Source organism: Taudactylus pleione, unplaced genomic scaffold (assembly GCF_031769625.1).
Source record: "Taudactylus pleione unplaced genomic scaffold, aTauple2 ptg000122l, whole genome shotgun sequence".
Classification (NCBI taxonomy): Eukaryota; Metazoa; Chordata; class Amphibia; order Anura; family Myobatrachidae; genus Taudactylus; species Taudactylus pleione.
Window position 1 is genome coordinate 15,769,631 of NW_028284524.1, and position 19,089 is coordinate 15,788,719.

At 40.5% G+C, this 19,089-nt stretch overlaps 1 protein-coding gene across 2 annotated transcripts in view; it reads left to right on the forward strand.

Annotated features, from left to right (window-relative positions):
• Positions 1-13,816, forward strand: part of LOC148524104 (C-X-C chemokine receptor type 1-like) — a 39,021-nt gene extending 25,205 nt beyond the window's left edge. Inside the window, exons 1-2 of one of the 2 annotated variants that reach the window (XM_088472428.1) lie at positions 6,082-6,124; positions 12,203-13,816. In XM_088472428.1, the coding sequence (XP_088328554.1) occupies positions 6,082-6,124; positions 12,203-13,206 (1,047 nt within the window). In that variant the 3' untranslated portion in view covers positions 13,207-13,816. Of the gene's footprint in view, positions 1-6,081; positions 6,125-12,138 lie in introns of those variants that run through there. The other variant, XM_088472427.1, reaches the window with a different exon arrangement.
• The last annotated feature ends 5,273 nt before the right edge of the window (positions 13,817-19,089 follow it).

Here is a 19,089-nt window from a genome sequence, read left to right on the forward strand (position 1 = left end):
TCCAGACTATGCTCAGAGTGCATAAGCCAGCCTCTGCTTGGATCTACCATAGAGTGTGGCATACATATTTCCAATGGTGTACTAGAAGCTACGACCCTCAAGTGTTTAGGATTTCCAGAATCCTGGCTTTCCTTCAAGCTGGATTGGATCTTGAACTCCGACTTGCCTCGCTGAAAGTGCATGTCTCTGCTCTATTCATTTGGTTCCAGCGTAGACTTGCTCCACTACCGGATGTCCACACATTCCTCCAGAGTGTCCTCCGTATACAACCTCCCTTTGTCCCACCAGTGGCTCCATGGTATTTGTCAGTAGTTCTCTGTGCCCTTCAGGGTCCGCTGTTTGAACCACTGGAATCGGTGCAACTCAAAAGAAGACTTTTTTTCTTCTGTGACAAAATATATAAAGAAAAGAGAGCGCTGAAAACAGCAATATTTAGTATACATTTATTAATTAATAACTTCCTAAAAGTACACATTAAAAATATCTATATATTGGGGGTGAGCGGGTTCGGATTTCTGAAATCCGAACCCCCCCGAGCCCCCCCGATCCGAGTCCGATCCGAGTCAGGATCGACTTTTCCCGCCTGACTCGGATTCTGAAATCGAGGCAAAACGTCATCATCCCGCCTTCCGAGTCTCGCAGGTTTTGGATCCTATATAAGGTACCAGCGTCGGCGCCATTTTCTCACTCGGCTGTGGACAGTGAAGAGGGGGGGTGGGAGTTAGGGCTGGCTGGGCTGTGTAGTGTAGTGTAGTGTAGTGCAGAGTAGTGTTGTGCTGTGCTGTGCTGCGCTGTGCTGCTGTTGTCCATAGGGGCTGTGTCCACTACTTCAAAGTCCATAGGGGCTGGCTGTGTTGTGCTGTGCTGCTGTTGTTAATAGGGGCTGTGTCCACTACTTCAAAGTCCATAGGGGCTGGCTGGACTGTGTTGTGCAGTCAGTTGTCCATAGGGGCTGTGTCCACTCCAAAGTCCTGTGCAGTGTCCCAGTCCTAAAGGGGTGCTGTAGTGTTGTCCAGGGGGTGCTCTGTTCGTCAGGGGTGCTCCCCCCAAGTGCTAAAAAAAAATAATTTTTTCTGTGTTTGTGAATTGTGTGCGCAGTAGCCGCACGTGCATCAACAAAGTAGTGCCAAGCGTGCGCCTGTGTCATAAGTAAAGGGCCGGCTGGCTTGACCGTTAAAGGGTGCTGTAACCCCCAAAGTACACTCCAAACCAAATAAAAAAATGTTTTCTGTGTTTGCGAATTGTGTGCGCAGTAGCCGCACGTGCATCAACAAAGTAGTGCCAAGCGTGCGCCTGTGTCATAAGTAAAGGGCCGCCTGGCTTGACCGTTAAAGGGTGCTGTAACCCCCAAAGTACACTCCAGTCCAAACCAAATAAAAAAATATTTTTTGTGTTTGTGAATTGTGTGCGCAGTATCCGCATGTGCATCAACAAAGTAGTGCCAAGCGTGCGCCTGTGTCATAAGTAAAGGGCCAGCTGGCTTGACCGTTAAAGGGTGCTGTAACCCCCAAAGTACACTCCAAACCAAATAAAACATTTTTTTCTGTGTTTGTGAATTGTGTGCGCAGTAGCCGCACGTGCATCATCAAAGTAGTGCCAAGCGTGCGCCTGTGTCATAAGTAAAGGGCCGGCTGGCTTGACCGTTAAAGGGTGCTGTAACCCCCAAAGTACACTCCAAACCAAATAAAAATTTTTTTTCTGTGTTTGTGAATTGTGTGCGCAGTAGCCGCACGTGCATCAACAAAGTAGTGCCAAGCGTGCGCCTGTGTCCCATAAGTAAAGGGCCGGCTGGCTCATTTCTTAAAGGGTGGTGTAACCCACAAAGTGCACTAGTCTCCAACAAAAATAAAAATTATTTTCTGTGTTTGTGTGCGCCTTAGCCGCACGTATATATCAATATAACATAAATGGAGGACCAAACTTTCTCCGATAAAAATAAAATAGGGAAAGATCAAGAACCACTTCCTCCTAGTGCTGAAGCTGCTGCCACTAGTCATGACATAGACGATAACATGCCATCAACGTCGTCTGCCAAGGCCGATGCCCAATGTCATAGTAGAGGGCACATACAATCCCAAATGACAAAGTTCAGGAAAATGACCTTGAAAAAAACATTTAAATCATCTGAAGAGAAACGTAAACTTGCCAATAAGCCATTTACGACACGGAGTGGCAAGGAACGGCTAAGGTCTTTCCCTATGTTCATGACTAGTGGTTCAGCTTCACATGACGATGGAAGCCCTCCTCCCGCTAAAAAAATCAAATGAGTTAAGCTGGCAAAAGCACAGCGAAGAACTGTGCGTTCTAAGAAGATATCACAAATCCCCAAGGAGAGTCCAAGTGTGGTGGCGGTTGCGATGCCTGACCTTCCCAGCACTGGACGGGAAGAGGTGGCTCTTTCCACCATTTGCATGCCCCCTGCAAGTGCTGAAAGGAGCACCCACAGTCCACTTGCTGATATGCAAATTGAAGATGTCACTGTTGAAGTACAACAGTATGAGGATACTGGTGTAGCTGGCACTGAGGAGGAAGTTGGCGAGGAGGATTCTGATGGTGATGTGGTTTGTTTAAATCAGGCTCCGGGGGAGACAGTTGTTGTCCGTGGAATGAAAAAGCCCATCACGGTCATGCCTGGGCAGAAGACCAAACATTCCACCTCTTAGGTCTGGCAATATTTCTATCCAAATCCGGACAACAACTGTCTTGCCATATGTACCATATGTAAAGGTGAAATAAGTAGGGGTAGGGACGTTAACCACCTAGGAACATCCTCCCTTATACGGCACCTGCAGCGCGTTCATAAAAAGTTACTGTCAAGTTCAGAAACTTTGGCTCAGACCGTAAGCAGTCCAGGGTCACCTAAATCCCTTTTTCCTGTTTTATCCAAGGAATCGGTGGATTAGGAGGATGAGGACGACATCTTGCCTCCGTAGAACCAGTTTGTGCAGGGACACATTAATTGCCAGCTTGTTTTGTGGGGGCCCAAACGAACCAATCATTTCAGCCACAGTCAGGTGGCAGACCCTGGTGCTGAAATGTTTGGTTTGTTAAAGTGTGCATGTCCTGTTTATACAACATAAGGGTGGGTGGGAGGGCCCAAGGACAATTCCATCTTGCACCTCTTTTTTTTCTTTGCAGTATGTACTGTTTGGGGCCTAGTTTTTCAAACTACCATCCTGTCTGCCACTGCAGTGTCACTCCTAGATGGGCCACGTGTTTGTGCCGCCCACTCGTGTCGCTTAGCATAGTCATCCAGCTACCTCGGTGCAACCTTTTGGCCATTAAAACAATATTGTGAGGTGTGAGGTGTTCAGAATAGACTGGAAATGAGTGGAAATGAAGGTTATTGAGGTTAATAATAGCATAGGAGCAGAAAAACCCACAAATTCTGTGATTTTAGCTGTTTTTATGCTTTTATTAAAAAAAATAGAGATCCAAAACACAAAACCCAGAACCCAAAACACGGAAGGGTGGTTTTGGCAAAACCAATCCAGATCCAAAACACGAAGAAAGATCCAGATCCAAAACCAAAACACAAAACACGAAAAGTGGCCGGTGCACACCCCTACTATATATATAATCTTATTGAACATACACCTAATGCCGGCCAGCAATATTTATAATCCAATAATTAACATAAATCTCATTAAAACTATATATACCACATGTACAATTACTTATGTATATGATTCTGTGAGGTCTGCGTTACTATAACACCTTATTAAGCCTAACATTTTTGCACATAATCGAATAGCTCATCTTTTTAATCAATTCCAGTTGCTTCACAAAGAGAATATTGCCTATTTTAGGCTTGCCACAGATTGTAGAGTAGATCTCCCATATAGAGAGTTGTAGAATCAGCATTTATTTTTCCTGATTTAAAAGTGTTTCACAAAGACTTGCGCCAGGTACATCTTGCTTTTTGTTTTATTTTACTTTGGTACCTACTCTTACCAGACTGGAAATCTAAGAATGTCATCATTAAGAAGTTTGTCAAATAGGATGGAGAGAAGAAATGGTTATCTTAAAGGGACAGATTAGATGGTGGATGAAAATCCCAATACAGGGGCACAGACTATTTAATAAACTTGAAAATTTGTGCATCTCTGAGACGAGACATTGGTGGGATCAGGTCACCCTGCAAAAATATTTGGATGGTGATCAGATACCTAGGGGCATTAGAATTCTAAAAAATCCAACTTTTGGGGATGATAAAAAATTCACAGAGGATTGGAACATTATTCTCGATGCCTGTTCAAAGAATCTGATGAGGCTGTTAATTAGATTCACGGAAGAAAAGGTCAAAGAAATGATGAGTGAAATAGAGAAAATACAGATCCAATTAAAAACATATAATAATAATCCAAAATTTAAAATAAGAGATTTAAAAGTGAATCAAAAAATTTAATAAACCCTGATTATGAGGAAGGAACATAAAATGGGTAGAGATGTAACGGATTATCAAAATGGAGAAGAGAGACATTATAATAGGAAATATAGGAACATACAAAAGACCCCCCAAGGGATAAAAAATAGGTGAAATTTCATGAGAGACCCTATTATAATGGAAATACTAGATTTGGCAATGGAAATTATACTCAGAAAGGTAGGTAAAATCATAAAAGAAAAAGAGAACCAAAAGATTGGGGCTTTATACATAGGAACAAATATGAAGCACTTAATCAGTACTCAGATGTGCACACTATACACCAGAATGGAAACGTAGAATAAGACAAAAAAGATCAGAGACAGATGATGAAAATGTATCCCCCTTCAATAGAAAACATTTTTTAGATAAGCCCTAGTAAACAAGAATAGGCATAAGGGAAACCACAAGGGGCCCAATGAAAAGAACAAGGGAAAAATAACTAGAGGCTCAAAGGGAGGCAGTTGAAAATCCAACAAAGAGTTTATGCATACGACAAAAAATTAAAAAGGTAAAGGGATTTTTAACCTGTCAAATAGAAATTTAAATGAAGATAAGAAAAAACTTCTAGAAAAGGGCTTGACCTTTGCCCCTGTAACTAAGCCTAATGTATTTACTCTCTTAATTGATCTAAATAGGTAAATAGGTATGTAAGGATCCTTACTAGAAAAAGATACTTCGCGCTTAAAGCCCTCAATCAAACTAGATTGGAAGGTAAACCAGTTCTCATAGATGAGAACGATAAAATTCTAATAGAGACATTAGAATCCCTACAAGACGAAGAAAAAGCAGAGATAAAAAAAGAAGTAAAGATATTTGATGTGAAACAAAATACTAAGTTTAAAAATAAATCAGAGTTTTATCCCTCCCAATATAGAGGCCCTTTTGTTGAAGCCTTCTATAGTAGTACATTAAACGAATTTAGGCAAATATGTGAAAAGGCACAAAAGAGAAATACAAAAGATAATAAAAAAAAGGTGAAAGGAGAGCTTTAAAAACTGTATACTCAGACAAAGGAATAATAATAAAGCCAGCAGACAAGGGGAGGGGGACTGTGATAATGAATACAACTGACTATTTGGTGGAAGCAAATAGACAGCTGCAGGAACTTACATTCTATATTAAAATGGATCACAATCCCACCTCCCTATATCAATTAAACCTAAAGAACTTACTAGATGAGGCCTTGTTAAATGGCACAATATCCAAGGAAGTATCTCATTTTTTATTCAACACCCACCCCACTATACCCACATTTTATTTTATCCTAAAAATTCACAAATCACTCACTTCACCTCTGGGGTGCCCTATTATTTCTGGTGTAGGTTCACTAACTAATAAATTATCATCATTTGTAGATTATTATCTTGAAGGTCACGTAAGGAACCTAAAGTCATATATAAAAGACACTAAACATTTTTTGAATAGAATAAATAATATAATATGGAAAGATAATTATATTTTACTTACATGTGATGTAGAAGCACTGTATTCAAACATCCCCCACAAAAAGGGAATAGAAGCAGTTGAATACTACCTTATAAATGACGATAATATCTCAGATTCCCTATGTGACTTTGTCAATTGAGTTAATTTTAGAACACAATTATTTTTTATTTAATTCAAATTTTTATTTACAAACCAAAGGCATGGCTATGGGTACCAGGTTCACTCTGAGCTTCGCCAACCTGTACATGGGTTACCTAGAAGAGGAACATGTGTGGGGCATGTTCGGAGTGAGCCTGATGTACTACGGAAGATTTATAGATGATTTATCATTTGGGATGGGGACTTCTCACAGTTGGATTCTTTTGTTGATAGTTTGAATCACAATTCATTTGGATTAAAATTCATACACTCTGTTAGCACTAAAGAGATCAATTTTCTGGATATTGTGCTCAAAATTAAAGATGGTAAGCTGGTGACAGAGACATATGTAAAATCAGTAGACCAAAATAGATATTTAAACTATAGAAGTTCCCATGCAAAAATATGGAAAATAACTATTCCAAAAGGGCAGTTTATGAGGATTAAAATAAACTGCTCCACAGAGGAAACATTTGATAGACAAGTAAGACTTCTGTTCAATTCTTTTAGGGAAAAGGGCTACCCGATCAGTATCCTACAGAAAGCTTTGGAGAAGGTTAAGACAATGAATAGAGAGGATTTATTGAACGTAGAGGCCAAAAAGGTAAAGGAGATACAAGAGAATTAAAGAGATACTAAAGGGGACAGATCAGCACTATTTATTACCAAATTTAATAGTTGTGAACAAGAAATTAGATATGTTATAAAAAATTATTCATTGATCTTACAAATGGATATGGTTCTAAAAGGGCAAGTGGACTTGGGAGGAAGGGTTGTCTTTAGGAAATCTGATAACCTAAAATTCAGTCTTGTTTGTAGCCATTTTGGATTATCCCAGAAAAGTAAAGAAAGTATAAACACCTGGCTACCCATAAAACCAAGGGGTTTCCACAAATGTGGGAAGAATCTATGCAATACATGTAGTCACACAAAACAAAAAACTAACTGAGTTTTACACATATACGAATAACAAAAAATTCCCCATTAAGGAATTTATAAATTGTCAATCTTTCTATGTGATATATGTAATACAATGCAATTGTGGAAAACAATACGTAGGTAGGACTACCCGAAAACTAAATACCAGGTTTATGGAAAACTGGAGAAATATATGTAACGGGATAAAACACATCCTCTCTAGAGTCATATTGCCTACTGTAACAGAACTTCTCCTAAAGATGTCAACATTATAGGAATTGAACAGATTAAATCTACAATGAGAGGGGGGGAACAGATTTAGTCGGCTCTGTAAAAGAGAGGCTTTTTGGATGTACCAACTGGGAACCTTATTCCCAGAAGTTTTAAATGATACAACATTAGATTATAATCCATTCACTGGATTCCCCCATGTGTACTGGTTAGGATCATAGTACCCTTTGGACAAGGCAGCTACGAATTGGGAGACCATATACTAGAGTTTATACCGACTATCTGCCTCTATTTCCTCTTGTCTACATGTCCTCTCATGGATGTATGTATGTATGCATATATGCACATGTATGTGTGGATTTGTATGCAATACATGCATACAGTTTTGGAATATTACATGATGAACTATATAGCATTGGGTGTCTTTAGTCTGGTTATGCAAAGTTTTAGATATACCCAACTGCAAAGAAGGGGGTGAGGAATAAGACATCTTTGAAATGCCATTCAAGTTGTTAATATATGTATAAATATAATCCCTTGTCTACTATATATATAAGGTTTCAAACCCCCCTCCCCCCCTCTTTTTCAAAGGACATATGCTGGTTGTCTTGTTAGTTTTTCGGGGGTCTATATTAGGGATTAGGGCTGGAGGGGTACTAGAAATGGATATAGAGGAAGATTTGTTATATGTCACTCACTCTGGTGTATAAAGAATATATACTGTAGATTGATCCTCCATACAGTATATGTGAAGAAAAAAGAAACAAATGAATATTTTCTATAATACGATATTTTTTCATATTGTATGTCTAATGGATATATGTTCCAGTAATACACTAAATAAAGATGGGATAAAAAAAAATGCTATAAATTAAGAACTAAGAACCAAAAAAACAATAGGTTGCTGCTCCATCATCGAAATAGGCACAACAGAGAGTTGTATCAAGATAAAAAAGATATATATAAGTCTTTGTATATCCACGATCTGTTCTATGGAAGCGAGGTCGGGATAAGGAACAGAGCTGTGCATGCGCTAACTCCGAGAGACAGATAAATGGCGGGCTCTGCTCGGTGCGGAGGTATGCTGACTGAGGAAGCCGCCGAGTTCTGAGGCAGAGAAATGTGTATTTTTTATACAGTGACGACGGCCGACATTGCTCTACACTTACCGAGCACACGCTCAAAGGGTAATTTATATCTACAACCCCTACAGATGAGCGATAGGAACCGAGAGTGATAACAGCTGGTGAATCCCCTGAAGGATCCCCAGAAACTGCCGGCTCAACATCTCGGTAGAAGAATATTTTCTTTTTATTACCACATGGCCATGTTGGATATCATTATATACTGCATATTGCAGAAACTTTGAAAAACAGCATCTTTGGCAAATCCTCTATATCATAGTAAAAGGAAAGGGAGCAAAATAATGCGCAGTAAAAAATAGCATGCAGCTTACTTAGCTACCATTAGGTATCAGTCACACACCTGAACCTGCAAACATATAACAACAAATGATGATGGAATAGATGGCGCTTCTAATTGATGGATGTATAAAATTGTTTGCCCTTTAAAGATGGAAGCATATACCTTCTTGAATATATAGAATAAAATGTATTGCTAACAATAAAATAGACATATACATACTTATAAAAACAATCAGATAAAATACATAATTAGCCAGCACATAAATATAAAGTGCAAATTGGCAAATAAATAAAAGCATATATGATTTCAGATTTCCCCAAAGTCATACCATGGAGGGTGGATGGTGTGAGCAACCATACGGACAATAGCCAAGTCCCTGATGGTATAAGGCTGGTTCCGCTCTACACCACCTAGCTTTGCTGATAACTTCAAAGGCAAAGCTAGGTGGTGTAGAGCGGAACCAGCCTTATATCATCATGTCTGCAATCATTAATTAGGTGGGAAGCCCAGGAGCAGAGCATTTTGTACCGGATGGAAGGGTTCATGTTGGAGGGTGGGAAAAAGTGTTAAGCTGGGTACACACATCTAAAGATCATCTGTATAACCAGCCAACTAGTTGATTGGTTGGAATGAAAATCTGGTAACGTATGGGAGTAACTGATGATCAGCAATTTGCTCCTAAACGCCAGAAAACAGATGAAAATGGTAATTCAGACAAGTTTGATAAATGTTTAATCTAAACAATTTGTTCAAACAACAGTTTTTGTCCATTTTCCAGCGTTTGAGAGCAAATTGCTGATTGTCATTTGCTTTCATACCTTACCAGATTTTCATTCCAACCAATCAACTACTTAAATCTAATATATTCTGGCGCCAACACCCAATATCAATCCTGTCATGTAGGGTTAATTGGTGGTTGCAGCAATAACTAAAAACAAACACTGTGTAAATTTATAATTTCAGCAGCAATAGTCATAGAACATAGTCTGCGCATCCACCAAAAAATGACCCACCGCAGTATAAAAACCCACTGGGTATATCAATATAGTAGGTACAAGCTAAAGTATAAATTACTGAACAGGAGCTTATCTGACTTAGAGAACTGTCAAATAATGAAAAGAAAAATACATTTATTGAACCCACTTAAATAACCCCTCTTATCACATAAAAAATTAGCAATAAACAAATAATAAGACAATATAAATTGAATAATAACAATTTAGAAACAATGTTGCAGATATACAAATAATAGTGTCATTAATCTCAAAAAAACGTTCATAAACTAATAACAGGGGGTAAATTTACTAAGCTGAGAGTTTGGGAGAGTTAGCATTCTCTGGAGAGTTTGGGCATTTTTTCCCACTCTCAAATTTACTAATGTCAAACTCGGGAGAGAGATCTCCTTTGCTACGGGAAAATACTGGAGAGTTAGCAAACTCTCTTCAAATCACCATTGGCAAAACTCGAGAACCTTTTCGCTAGTGAAGATAGGATTCTGGAATTTACCAAGCAGAGAGATTTTAAACTCTCATGAGATGGGAAAACTCTACTGTAAAAACTCGTGAAAAAAATACACCTGCCTGTGATCTGAGAGTTTGGAAGACACAAACACAGATCGCTGTGATCCATGTATGTTTCTGCCTGTAAATATAGAAAAATTTAAATATCTGAAAAAAAATGACATAGGATCCCCCCCCAATAGCCTAACCAGCCCCTGGCTTGCCAGCCAGTCCTGGTTTCTAAAATTACAGGGAACAAAATGTGTAGGGTTCCACCATAATTTAGAAACCATTACCTGGCTGCAGGGCCAGTCCTGGTTTTAAATATAGGGGGAAAAAATTGCGTAGGGTACCCCCTATGCAGCATCGGACCCAAAATGGCCAGGCTGTAATGCCACAGCCTGGAGACCCTTTCACCGGGGCTAAAGCTTTATCAGCCCAAGCCAGGGATCTCGGGGGAGGTGGGGACCCCCCCCAAGAAGGGGTCCCCCCCCAAAACCCCAGGCTTGGACTGAAGCTCGGGGCTCTTCCCCGCACCCCTGGAGCATTGGATATGGGGGTAATAAGTTAAAGAATAGAAGGAAACTATTGTATTTTACAGTGGGACTACAGGTGCCAGCATGCCTGCCCTTTGGCACTTGTGGAACTAAAAGTGCACTTGTGGAACTAAAAGTGCCAGCAGACGGGCCTTTCATCACAGACCATGTGACTTTTTCAAAGGGGGGAAAAAAGTCACATGGTCTTTGATGAAACGTATTAGGCGGGACGCCATTCAGATACACTGTTGAAAAATACCATTGATTCATGCTTCATCTACACCGATTCCGGATACCGTTTAACGGAGAGTGGATCTTTACCTTTCGGCCAGTCATGGTTACACCGGAAACCAAACGGGACTCAGGACACTACAAGTAAGGGGGCCCCCATAATGTCCCATCAGCTTACCGTGAGTACACATCAGAACAACTGATTATTTATTAGTTACCGGACACATGCGGTAATAAATCTTACAAATTCAGGCCGCCAGTGTCTGTTGGATCAACCGGCTATCTTTATAATTTTACATTCTCTGCACTAAAGACTGCTTTTTCCACTTCTGCTGTGAGTTCAGGATACTTCTGAGAAGATTTATCTCTGATTATATATACTCATAAAGGAGGACCCGCGAGAGGCAATTATTTTGCACTACGGAAACAGCAATATATGCAAGGTTATTTCCCTCTCTATACAGGAGGAGACCCGGCTATTATTGGAGTGCATTTATATGGACACTGGAATCCAATATCATTTAATGTGAATATACTTTTCATTTGCCGGACTCACTGTGGTGATTGGAATCATTCAGATTTATACTCAAAATAAATGCAAGATTTCACTCCTGTTATTAGTTTATGAATGTTTTTTTTAGATCAATGACACTATCATCCATATATCTGCAACATTGTTTCTAAATTGTTATTATTCAATTTATACTGTCTTATTATTTGTTTATTGCTATCTTTTTATGTTGTAAGTGGGGTTATTTAAGTGGGTTCAATAAATGTATTTTTCTTTTCATTATTTGACAGTTCTCTAAGTCAGATCAGCTCCTATACAGTACTTTATACTTTAGCTTGTACCTACTATATTGATATACCCAGTGGGTTTTGATACTGCGGTGGGTCATTTTTTGGTGGATGCTCAGACTATGTTCTATGACTATTGCAACCAATCAACTAGTTGGCTGGTTGGACAGATAATCTTCAGATGTATGACCAGCTTTAGTCTATAGCAGCAGCTTTAAACACTAGATGGTGAGTGCTATGTGTTGTAGGATTCCTGGCAATAGTCCCATAATTGTGTCCCTGATAAGGTTACCCATGAGTAAGAGCCATGTAATTAAAGCAAGTACACAGAAAGTTGATTAACAGTAATATTTAACATTAAATACTCACTTAATGCCTAGGACAGTGCCAATCCCCAAAACAGCCTGGTTCAGAGATTTGCTCTATAGAACTTATGTGTGTATTTCATTCTAACACTCTATTATAATCATATTACTCTTCCCAACAGCCTCAGAAGACAAACATGTCCAAGTACGTGATTTTTTACCCCTCTGAGCATGAGAACAGCACAGATACTTTTACCTATATCCCATCTCCCGATACAGCACCGTGTAGGGATCCATGGACCCTCAATAAATATGTAGTCGTCGTGGTTTACACCTTAGTCTTCCTACTCAATATAGTCGGCAACAGTATTGTGATTCTGGTCATTTGCTGCAACAAGCTGAAGAGGTCGGCCACAGATGTCTACCTCCTGAATCTGGCCATCGCTGACCTATTGTTTGCTGTAACTCTGCCTTTCTGGGCAGTTTTCAAAGCCCATGAATGGGTGTTTGGCATTCACATGTGCAGATTTGTTTCTATATTGCAAGAAGTCAACTTCTACAGTGGAATTCTGCTGCTGGCTTGTATAAGTGTGGACCGATATTTGGCTATTGTTCATGCCACTGAAACTGTAACGCAGAAGAGGCATTGGGTAAAATACATATCTCTGGCTATTTGGATAATTTCATTTGTCATTTCATTTCCCACCATCTGGTTCAAAGCTGTTTTCACCTATGACAAAGTAGTAGTTTGCTATGAGAACATTGGACATGAGAACACAGAACGCTGGAATGTCATTTTAAGATTTGGGCGGCACTTGGTTGGTTTCTTAATACCTTTGCTCATCATGCTCTTCTGCTATGGTTTTACAATTAAAACTCTTTTCCAGACCAAAAATATCCAGAAACACCGAGCCATGAAGGTCATCTTTGCAGTTGTTCTTGCCTTCCTCATCTGCTGGCTCCCCTACAACATCACCCTTATTGTGGACTCTCTAATGCGAACAGGCTATATCAGTGACACATGCGAGTTTAGAAATCAGTTGGACCCTGCACTGTCTTTGACTGAAATAATTGGCTACACCCACAGCTGTATCAACCCGATTCTCTACGCCTTCATAGGCCAAAAATTCCGAAACAGCTTCCTAAGGATCCTGGCCAGCAAGGGCATTGTCAGGAAAGACGTTCTTTCCCATTATGGCCAGGGCTCATCCGTAATGTCCACATCTGGAAATACATCTACCACACTTTAGCATTATCGATGGATTAGGGAATCTTATCATGGACCTAAATTAACAGAATTATGGGGTCACAACAAAAGTGAACAATTTCTGATTCTGCATAGTTATTTTTACTTTTGAATCTAATATCACATGGGGCTCTACATTAATGTCTAATATTCTTGTCAAGTTATGTTCTTAAGATGGGAACTTCAGATTCAGATGATATCTGTTAATTTTAGGAAAGCAGCTATGAACACCATGCATTATTCATTCATTACTCAGCTTGGAGCCAATTACTATATTCTAGATCTACAGCTTGAAAGGGAAGTGCAACATTATTTATTTTTATTACTCAAGTGATAACAGTTTTCTGCTGCCTTCTGCTATAAATAATCATAACTTGAAGACAGCAGAAAATTAGTGGACATCATGCATTTACAATAGTACAGGCATAATTTACTAGGGGCAAGTTTGGTTCTCCAGGGGTTTTGCACTCCAACAATTTACGAAGGCCAAAGCTGCCATAATAAGCGCAGAGAAACCACCCTTTAGAATAGAATATCAACGCAACATTGATGCTTTAGCCCATACACAGAATAAAAAACCCCAGATTTATCAAGTGGTGGTTTTTAAAACTGCCGTAAAACTAATGACAAATCTGTCCAAAATAGATGACTAGGCTCAGACAGACATGATTGCTGAAATGGAAGAGTTCAACAGAAAGTTATTCCCAGAGCACACCTATTAGCATATTGCTCCTAAAAAGTGGTTGGTGATGTTTCTATAATTATTAGCATCAAACAATAGAAAATGTATGAAATCAATATACCATAAAACAATTAATTAATTTTGGTAAGAATCTGAAGGCTTTATTCAATGTAAAAAATAAAAGTTGATAGAGCAATTCGTGTCTCTATAAACACAACAATATAAAATAAGTAAGTGGGGATAAATAAATAAATAAATAGAGAGACCCTAATTGGGTATGATAAAGGTATCTTACTACAGTATGTAGTGTATTACTAAATATGATTGCTGAAATGACAGGTAAACTAATTGATTTTGTCAGGCAAGATTGACAGGAATGTCTTTTAATTGGGCTATGGAGGATTATAAGGCCTCTCACCAGACATGACTGGACTTGAAACACACAAACAAAAAAAATAATACAAAACACAATCACATCATACTCACACACAGAAACACACACAGGACTTTAAAACCAACTACAGACTTTAAAGATAACAAATCTGAAACAGACAATGGGCCTGAGTCACTACCGATCACAACTGCAATTACGCACTCAATCAGCCAATTGTTGCATTCTGCGCATGCGTATGCATCGCAGTGCGTGAGTGCGAAGACTCCACTGCGATCGGCAGTGACTACGCATAGCCGTTGCAGAGTGATTGACAGGAAGTACCGTTTGGGGTTGGTGACAGGGGGGTGGTGACAGAGGGGTGGTCAGCGATATGCAGGCGCGCCAGTGTATTTGAACGCCGTTACAGGGGCGTGCATAATTTAGCCACTGCGATGCCATACGCAGCTTGGGCTTGCATTGTGTGCGATGAAGTTAGCAATTTCTGAGTAAGGTCAGACCTTGTGCAAGTGTGTGTGAGGCTCCGATTGTACTCGATGTTACCGATGGTTTCACAGTCTTGCTAAGTATTACGGATGTGTGTAAGGTAAAGTGGGCGTCCTTATTTTAGGCTGCATATGGCATAACGATTGCAGACATTAGCAGATCTTCGCAGTGAGACTGCGTGTGTAATCGCTATTGCGATCGCAATCGCGATCCTTACTGAATCAGGCCCAATATACAGAACATAAAACAAGGCAACTTTCAAAAAAAGTAATGAATATATATCTTTTCCTACTACTTTCCTATAATTTTTATAAACTATTCACAATCCCAGAAAGAAAAAAACAGGAAATTGCCAGGGCATGAATGCTGCTTGTTTCTATGATATCAGCTAACTGCTGCTTTTAATAATAAATAGAAAAGCACCATTAAATGAATATGAATAGAATAGAACAGCGTCTAATCCTCAGTGGTTTTTAATAGACAACACCACCAGATATAGAACATGCAACAGCGGTTTGTCATTACTAATCCCCTGTAGAACGATGGATGATTATTTAATAAATGCTATCAATTAAGGCCCCATAGATCAGCAATCTAAAAACCACAATTGAACAATTTGAAGATTTATTGCCCGATTTTAGGATTTCCCAATCTAGCAATCTGCGCCCATACATTACAGATCTTTTTCAATGATTTGCAGATCACTTTCAGCAAATACAGATCTGCCAATCTTGAGAGGCCCATCATTTTACTAGTAGCGGTCTGCAAATCTGCTGATCATGTCCACACAATAGCAATCTACAGCCACAATCGATCTGTGAAATCCAACATGTTGGACAATCTGATTTAACAATTCCAATCACTTTGGTTGCAATCTGTGAAGCTCATAAATTGCAGATTTTTTTATACAATCATCTGCAAATTGCAGACTTGCCACAATCGATTGCTGATGGATGGGGGCCTTTAGACGTGAAAACTGCCGTTCACACCAGGTTCCGGTGGGTTCTAAACCACACCAAACTAGGGGTGTGCACCGGCCACTTTTCGTGTTTTGTGTTTGGATCTGGATCTTTCTTCGTGTTTTGGATCTGGATTGGTTTTGCCAAAACCACCCTTCCGTGTTTTGGGTTCTGGGTTTTGTGTTTTGGATCTGTATTTTTTTTAAAAAAAGCATAAAAACAGCTAAAATCACAGAATTTGTGGGTTTTTCTGCTCTTATGCTATTATTAACCTCAATAACCTTAATTTCCACTCATTTCCAGTCTATTCTGAACACCTCACACCTCACAATAGTGTTTTTATGTCCAAAAGGTTGCACCGAGGTAGCTGGATGATTATGCTAAGAGATACGAGTGGGCGGCACAAACACGTGGTCCATCTAGGAGTGACACTGCAGTGGCAGACAGGATGGTAGTTTGAAAAACTAGGCCCCAAACTATTCATAATGCAAAGAAAAAAAAGAGGTGCAAGATGGAATTGTCCTTGGGCCCTCCCACCCACCCTTATGTTGTATAAACAGGACATGCACACTTTAACAAACCAAACATTTCAGCGCCAGGGTCTGCCACACGACTGTGGCTGAAATGATTGGTTCGTTTCGGCCCCCACAAAACAAGTTGGCAATTAATCTGTCCCTGCACAAACTGGCTCTACGGAGGCAAGATGTCGTCCTCATCCTCCTCATCCACCAATTCCTCACCCTCTTCAGTGTTGTGTACATCCTCATCCTCACAGAGTATTAATTGGTCCCCGCTGGAATCCACAACCACAGGTCCCTCTGTACGTTCTGTAGGCAGGTCTCCCTGGAAGAGTTGATAATTCATTTTATGAACATCATCTTCTCCACATTTTGTGGAAGCAACCTCCTACGCCTTTCGCTGACAAGGTTCCCGGCTGCACTAAACACTCTTTCGGAGTACACACTGGAGGGGGGGCAACTCAGGTAAAATAGAGCAAGTTTGTACAGGGACCTCCAAATTGCTTCTTTTTCCTGCCAGTACAGGTACGGACTGTCTGACATGCCTACTTGGATGCTGTCACCGATGTAATCCTTTAACAGACAGACGCACGCTTGTCGCTGCTGTTTTAAGGATGCAAGTGCGGCTACAGCCCACACATTTCACAAAGAGAAAAAAAATAATTTTTTTATTGTTTGTGTAGCACACTTTGAGGGTTACCCACCCTTTAACAGACAGACGCACGCTTGTCGCTGCTGTTTTAAGGATGCAAGTGCGGCTACAGACCACACATTTCACAAAGAGAAAAAAAAGAATTTTTTTATTGTTTGTGTAGCACACTTTGAGGGTTACCCACCCTTTAACAGACAGACGCACGCTTGTCGCTGCTGTTTTAAGGATGCAGGTGCGGCTACAGCCCACACATTTCACAAAGAGAAAAAAAAGAATTTTTTTATTGTTTGTGTAGCACACTTTGAGGGTTACACCACCCTTTAACAGACAGACGCACGCTTGTCGCTGCTGCTTTGAGGATGCAAGTGCGGCTACAGCCCACACAATTCACAAAGACAGAAAAAAGAAGAAGAATATTTTTATTGTTTGTGTAGCACACTTTGAGGGTGTCACCACCCTTTAACAGACAGACGCACGCTTGTCGCTGCTGCTTTGAGGACAGTATCATATGCAGTGACAGTAGACTTGTCAGAAACTGTTGGCACGTCCTTCAGTCCGGACCAGATGTCCAAACCAGCCCTTGACTTATGACACAGGCGCACGCTTGGCGCTGCTACTGTGTTGATGCACGTGCGGCTACATCGCACACAAGTCACAAACACATTAAAAAAATAGTTTTTTATTTTTTGGAGCACTTTGAGGGTTACACCACCCTTTAACAGACAGAAGCACGCTTGTCGCTGCTGCTTTAAGGATGCAGGTGCGGCTACAGCCCACACATTTCACAAAGACAGAAAAAAGAAGAAGAATATTTTTATTGATTGTGTAGCACACTTTGAGGGTGTCACCACCCTTTAACAGACAGACGCACGCTTGTCGCTGCTGTTTTAAGGATGCAGGTGCGGCTACAGCCCACACATTTCACAAAGAGAAAAAAAATAATTTTTTTATTGTTTGTGTAGCACACTTTGAGGGTTACACCACCCTTTAACAGACAGATGCACGCTTGTCGCTGCTGCTTTGAGGATGCAAGTGCGGCTACAGCCCACACATTTCACAAAGATAGAAAAAAAAAGAAGAATATTTTTATTGTTTGTGGAGCGCACTTTGAGGGTTACACCACCCTTTAACAGACAGACGCACGCTTGTCGCTGCTGCTTTGAGGATGCAGGTGGAATCTAGACGGGATTTGGAACCGGGGACACACTACCTCCATCAATTGTCTAAATCCCACTGCACTAATGGCGGATACCGGACGCACGTCTAACACCAACATAGCAGTCAAGGCCTCAGTTATACGTTTTGCTTCAGGATGACTGCTGTCGTACTTCATCCTCATCGCTAGGGACTGTTGGAGGGTCAATTGTTTAGTAAAAGTAGTGATGTTCCTACATCCTCTCTGGGATGATGAACAACTCCCAGCAGCAGCAACAGCACTAGGAGGAAGTGGTTCTTGATCTTTCCCTATTTTATTTTTATCGGAGAAAGTTTGGTCCTCCATTTATGTTATATTGATATATACGTGCTGCTAAGGCGCACACAAACACAGAAAATATTTTTTTATTTTTGCAGGAGAGTAGTGCACTTTGTGGGTTACACCACCCTTTAAGAAATGAGCCAGCCGGCTCTTTACTTATGGGACACAGGCGCACGCTTGGCGCTGCTCCTTTGTTGATGCATGTGCAGCCACAGTGCACACAATTCACAAACACAGAAAATATTTTTTTATTTGGTTTGGAGTGTATTTTGGGGGATACAGCACCCTTTAACGGTCAAGCCAGCCGGCCCTTTACTTATGACACAGGCGCACGCTTGGCACTACTTTGTTGATGCACGTGCGGCTACTGCGCACACAATTCACAAACACAGAAAATAATTTTTTTTTTGGTTTGGACTGGAGTGTACTTTCGGGGGTTACAGCACCCTTAACGGTCAAGCCAGCCGGCCCTTTACTTATGACACAGGCGCACGCTTGGCACTACTTTGTTGATGCACGTGCGGCTACTGCGCACACAATTCACAAACACAGAAAATAATTTTTTTTTTGGTTTGGACTGGAGTGTACTTTCGGGGGTTACAGCACCCTTTAACGGTCAAGCCAGCCGGGCCTTTACTTATGACACAGGCGCACGCTTGGCACTACTTTGTTGATGCACGTGCGGCTACTGCGCACACAATTCACAAACACAGAAAATATTT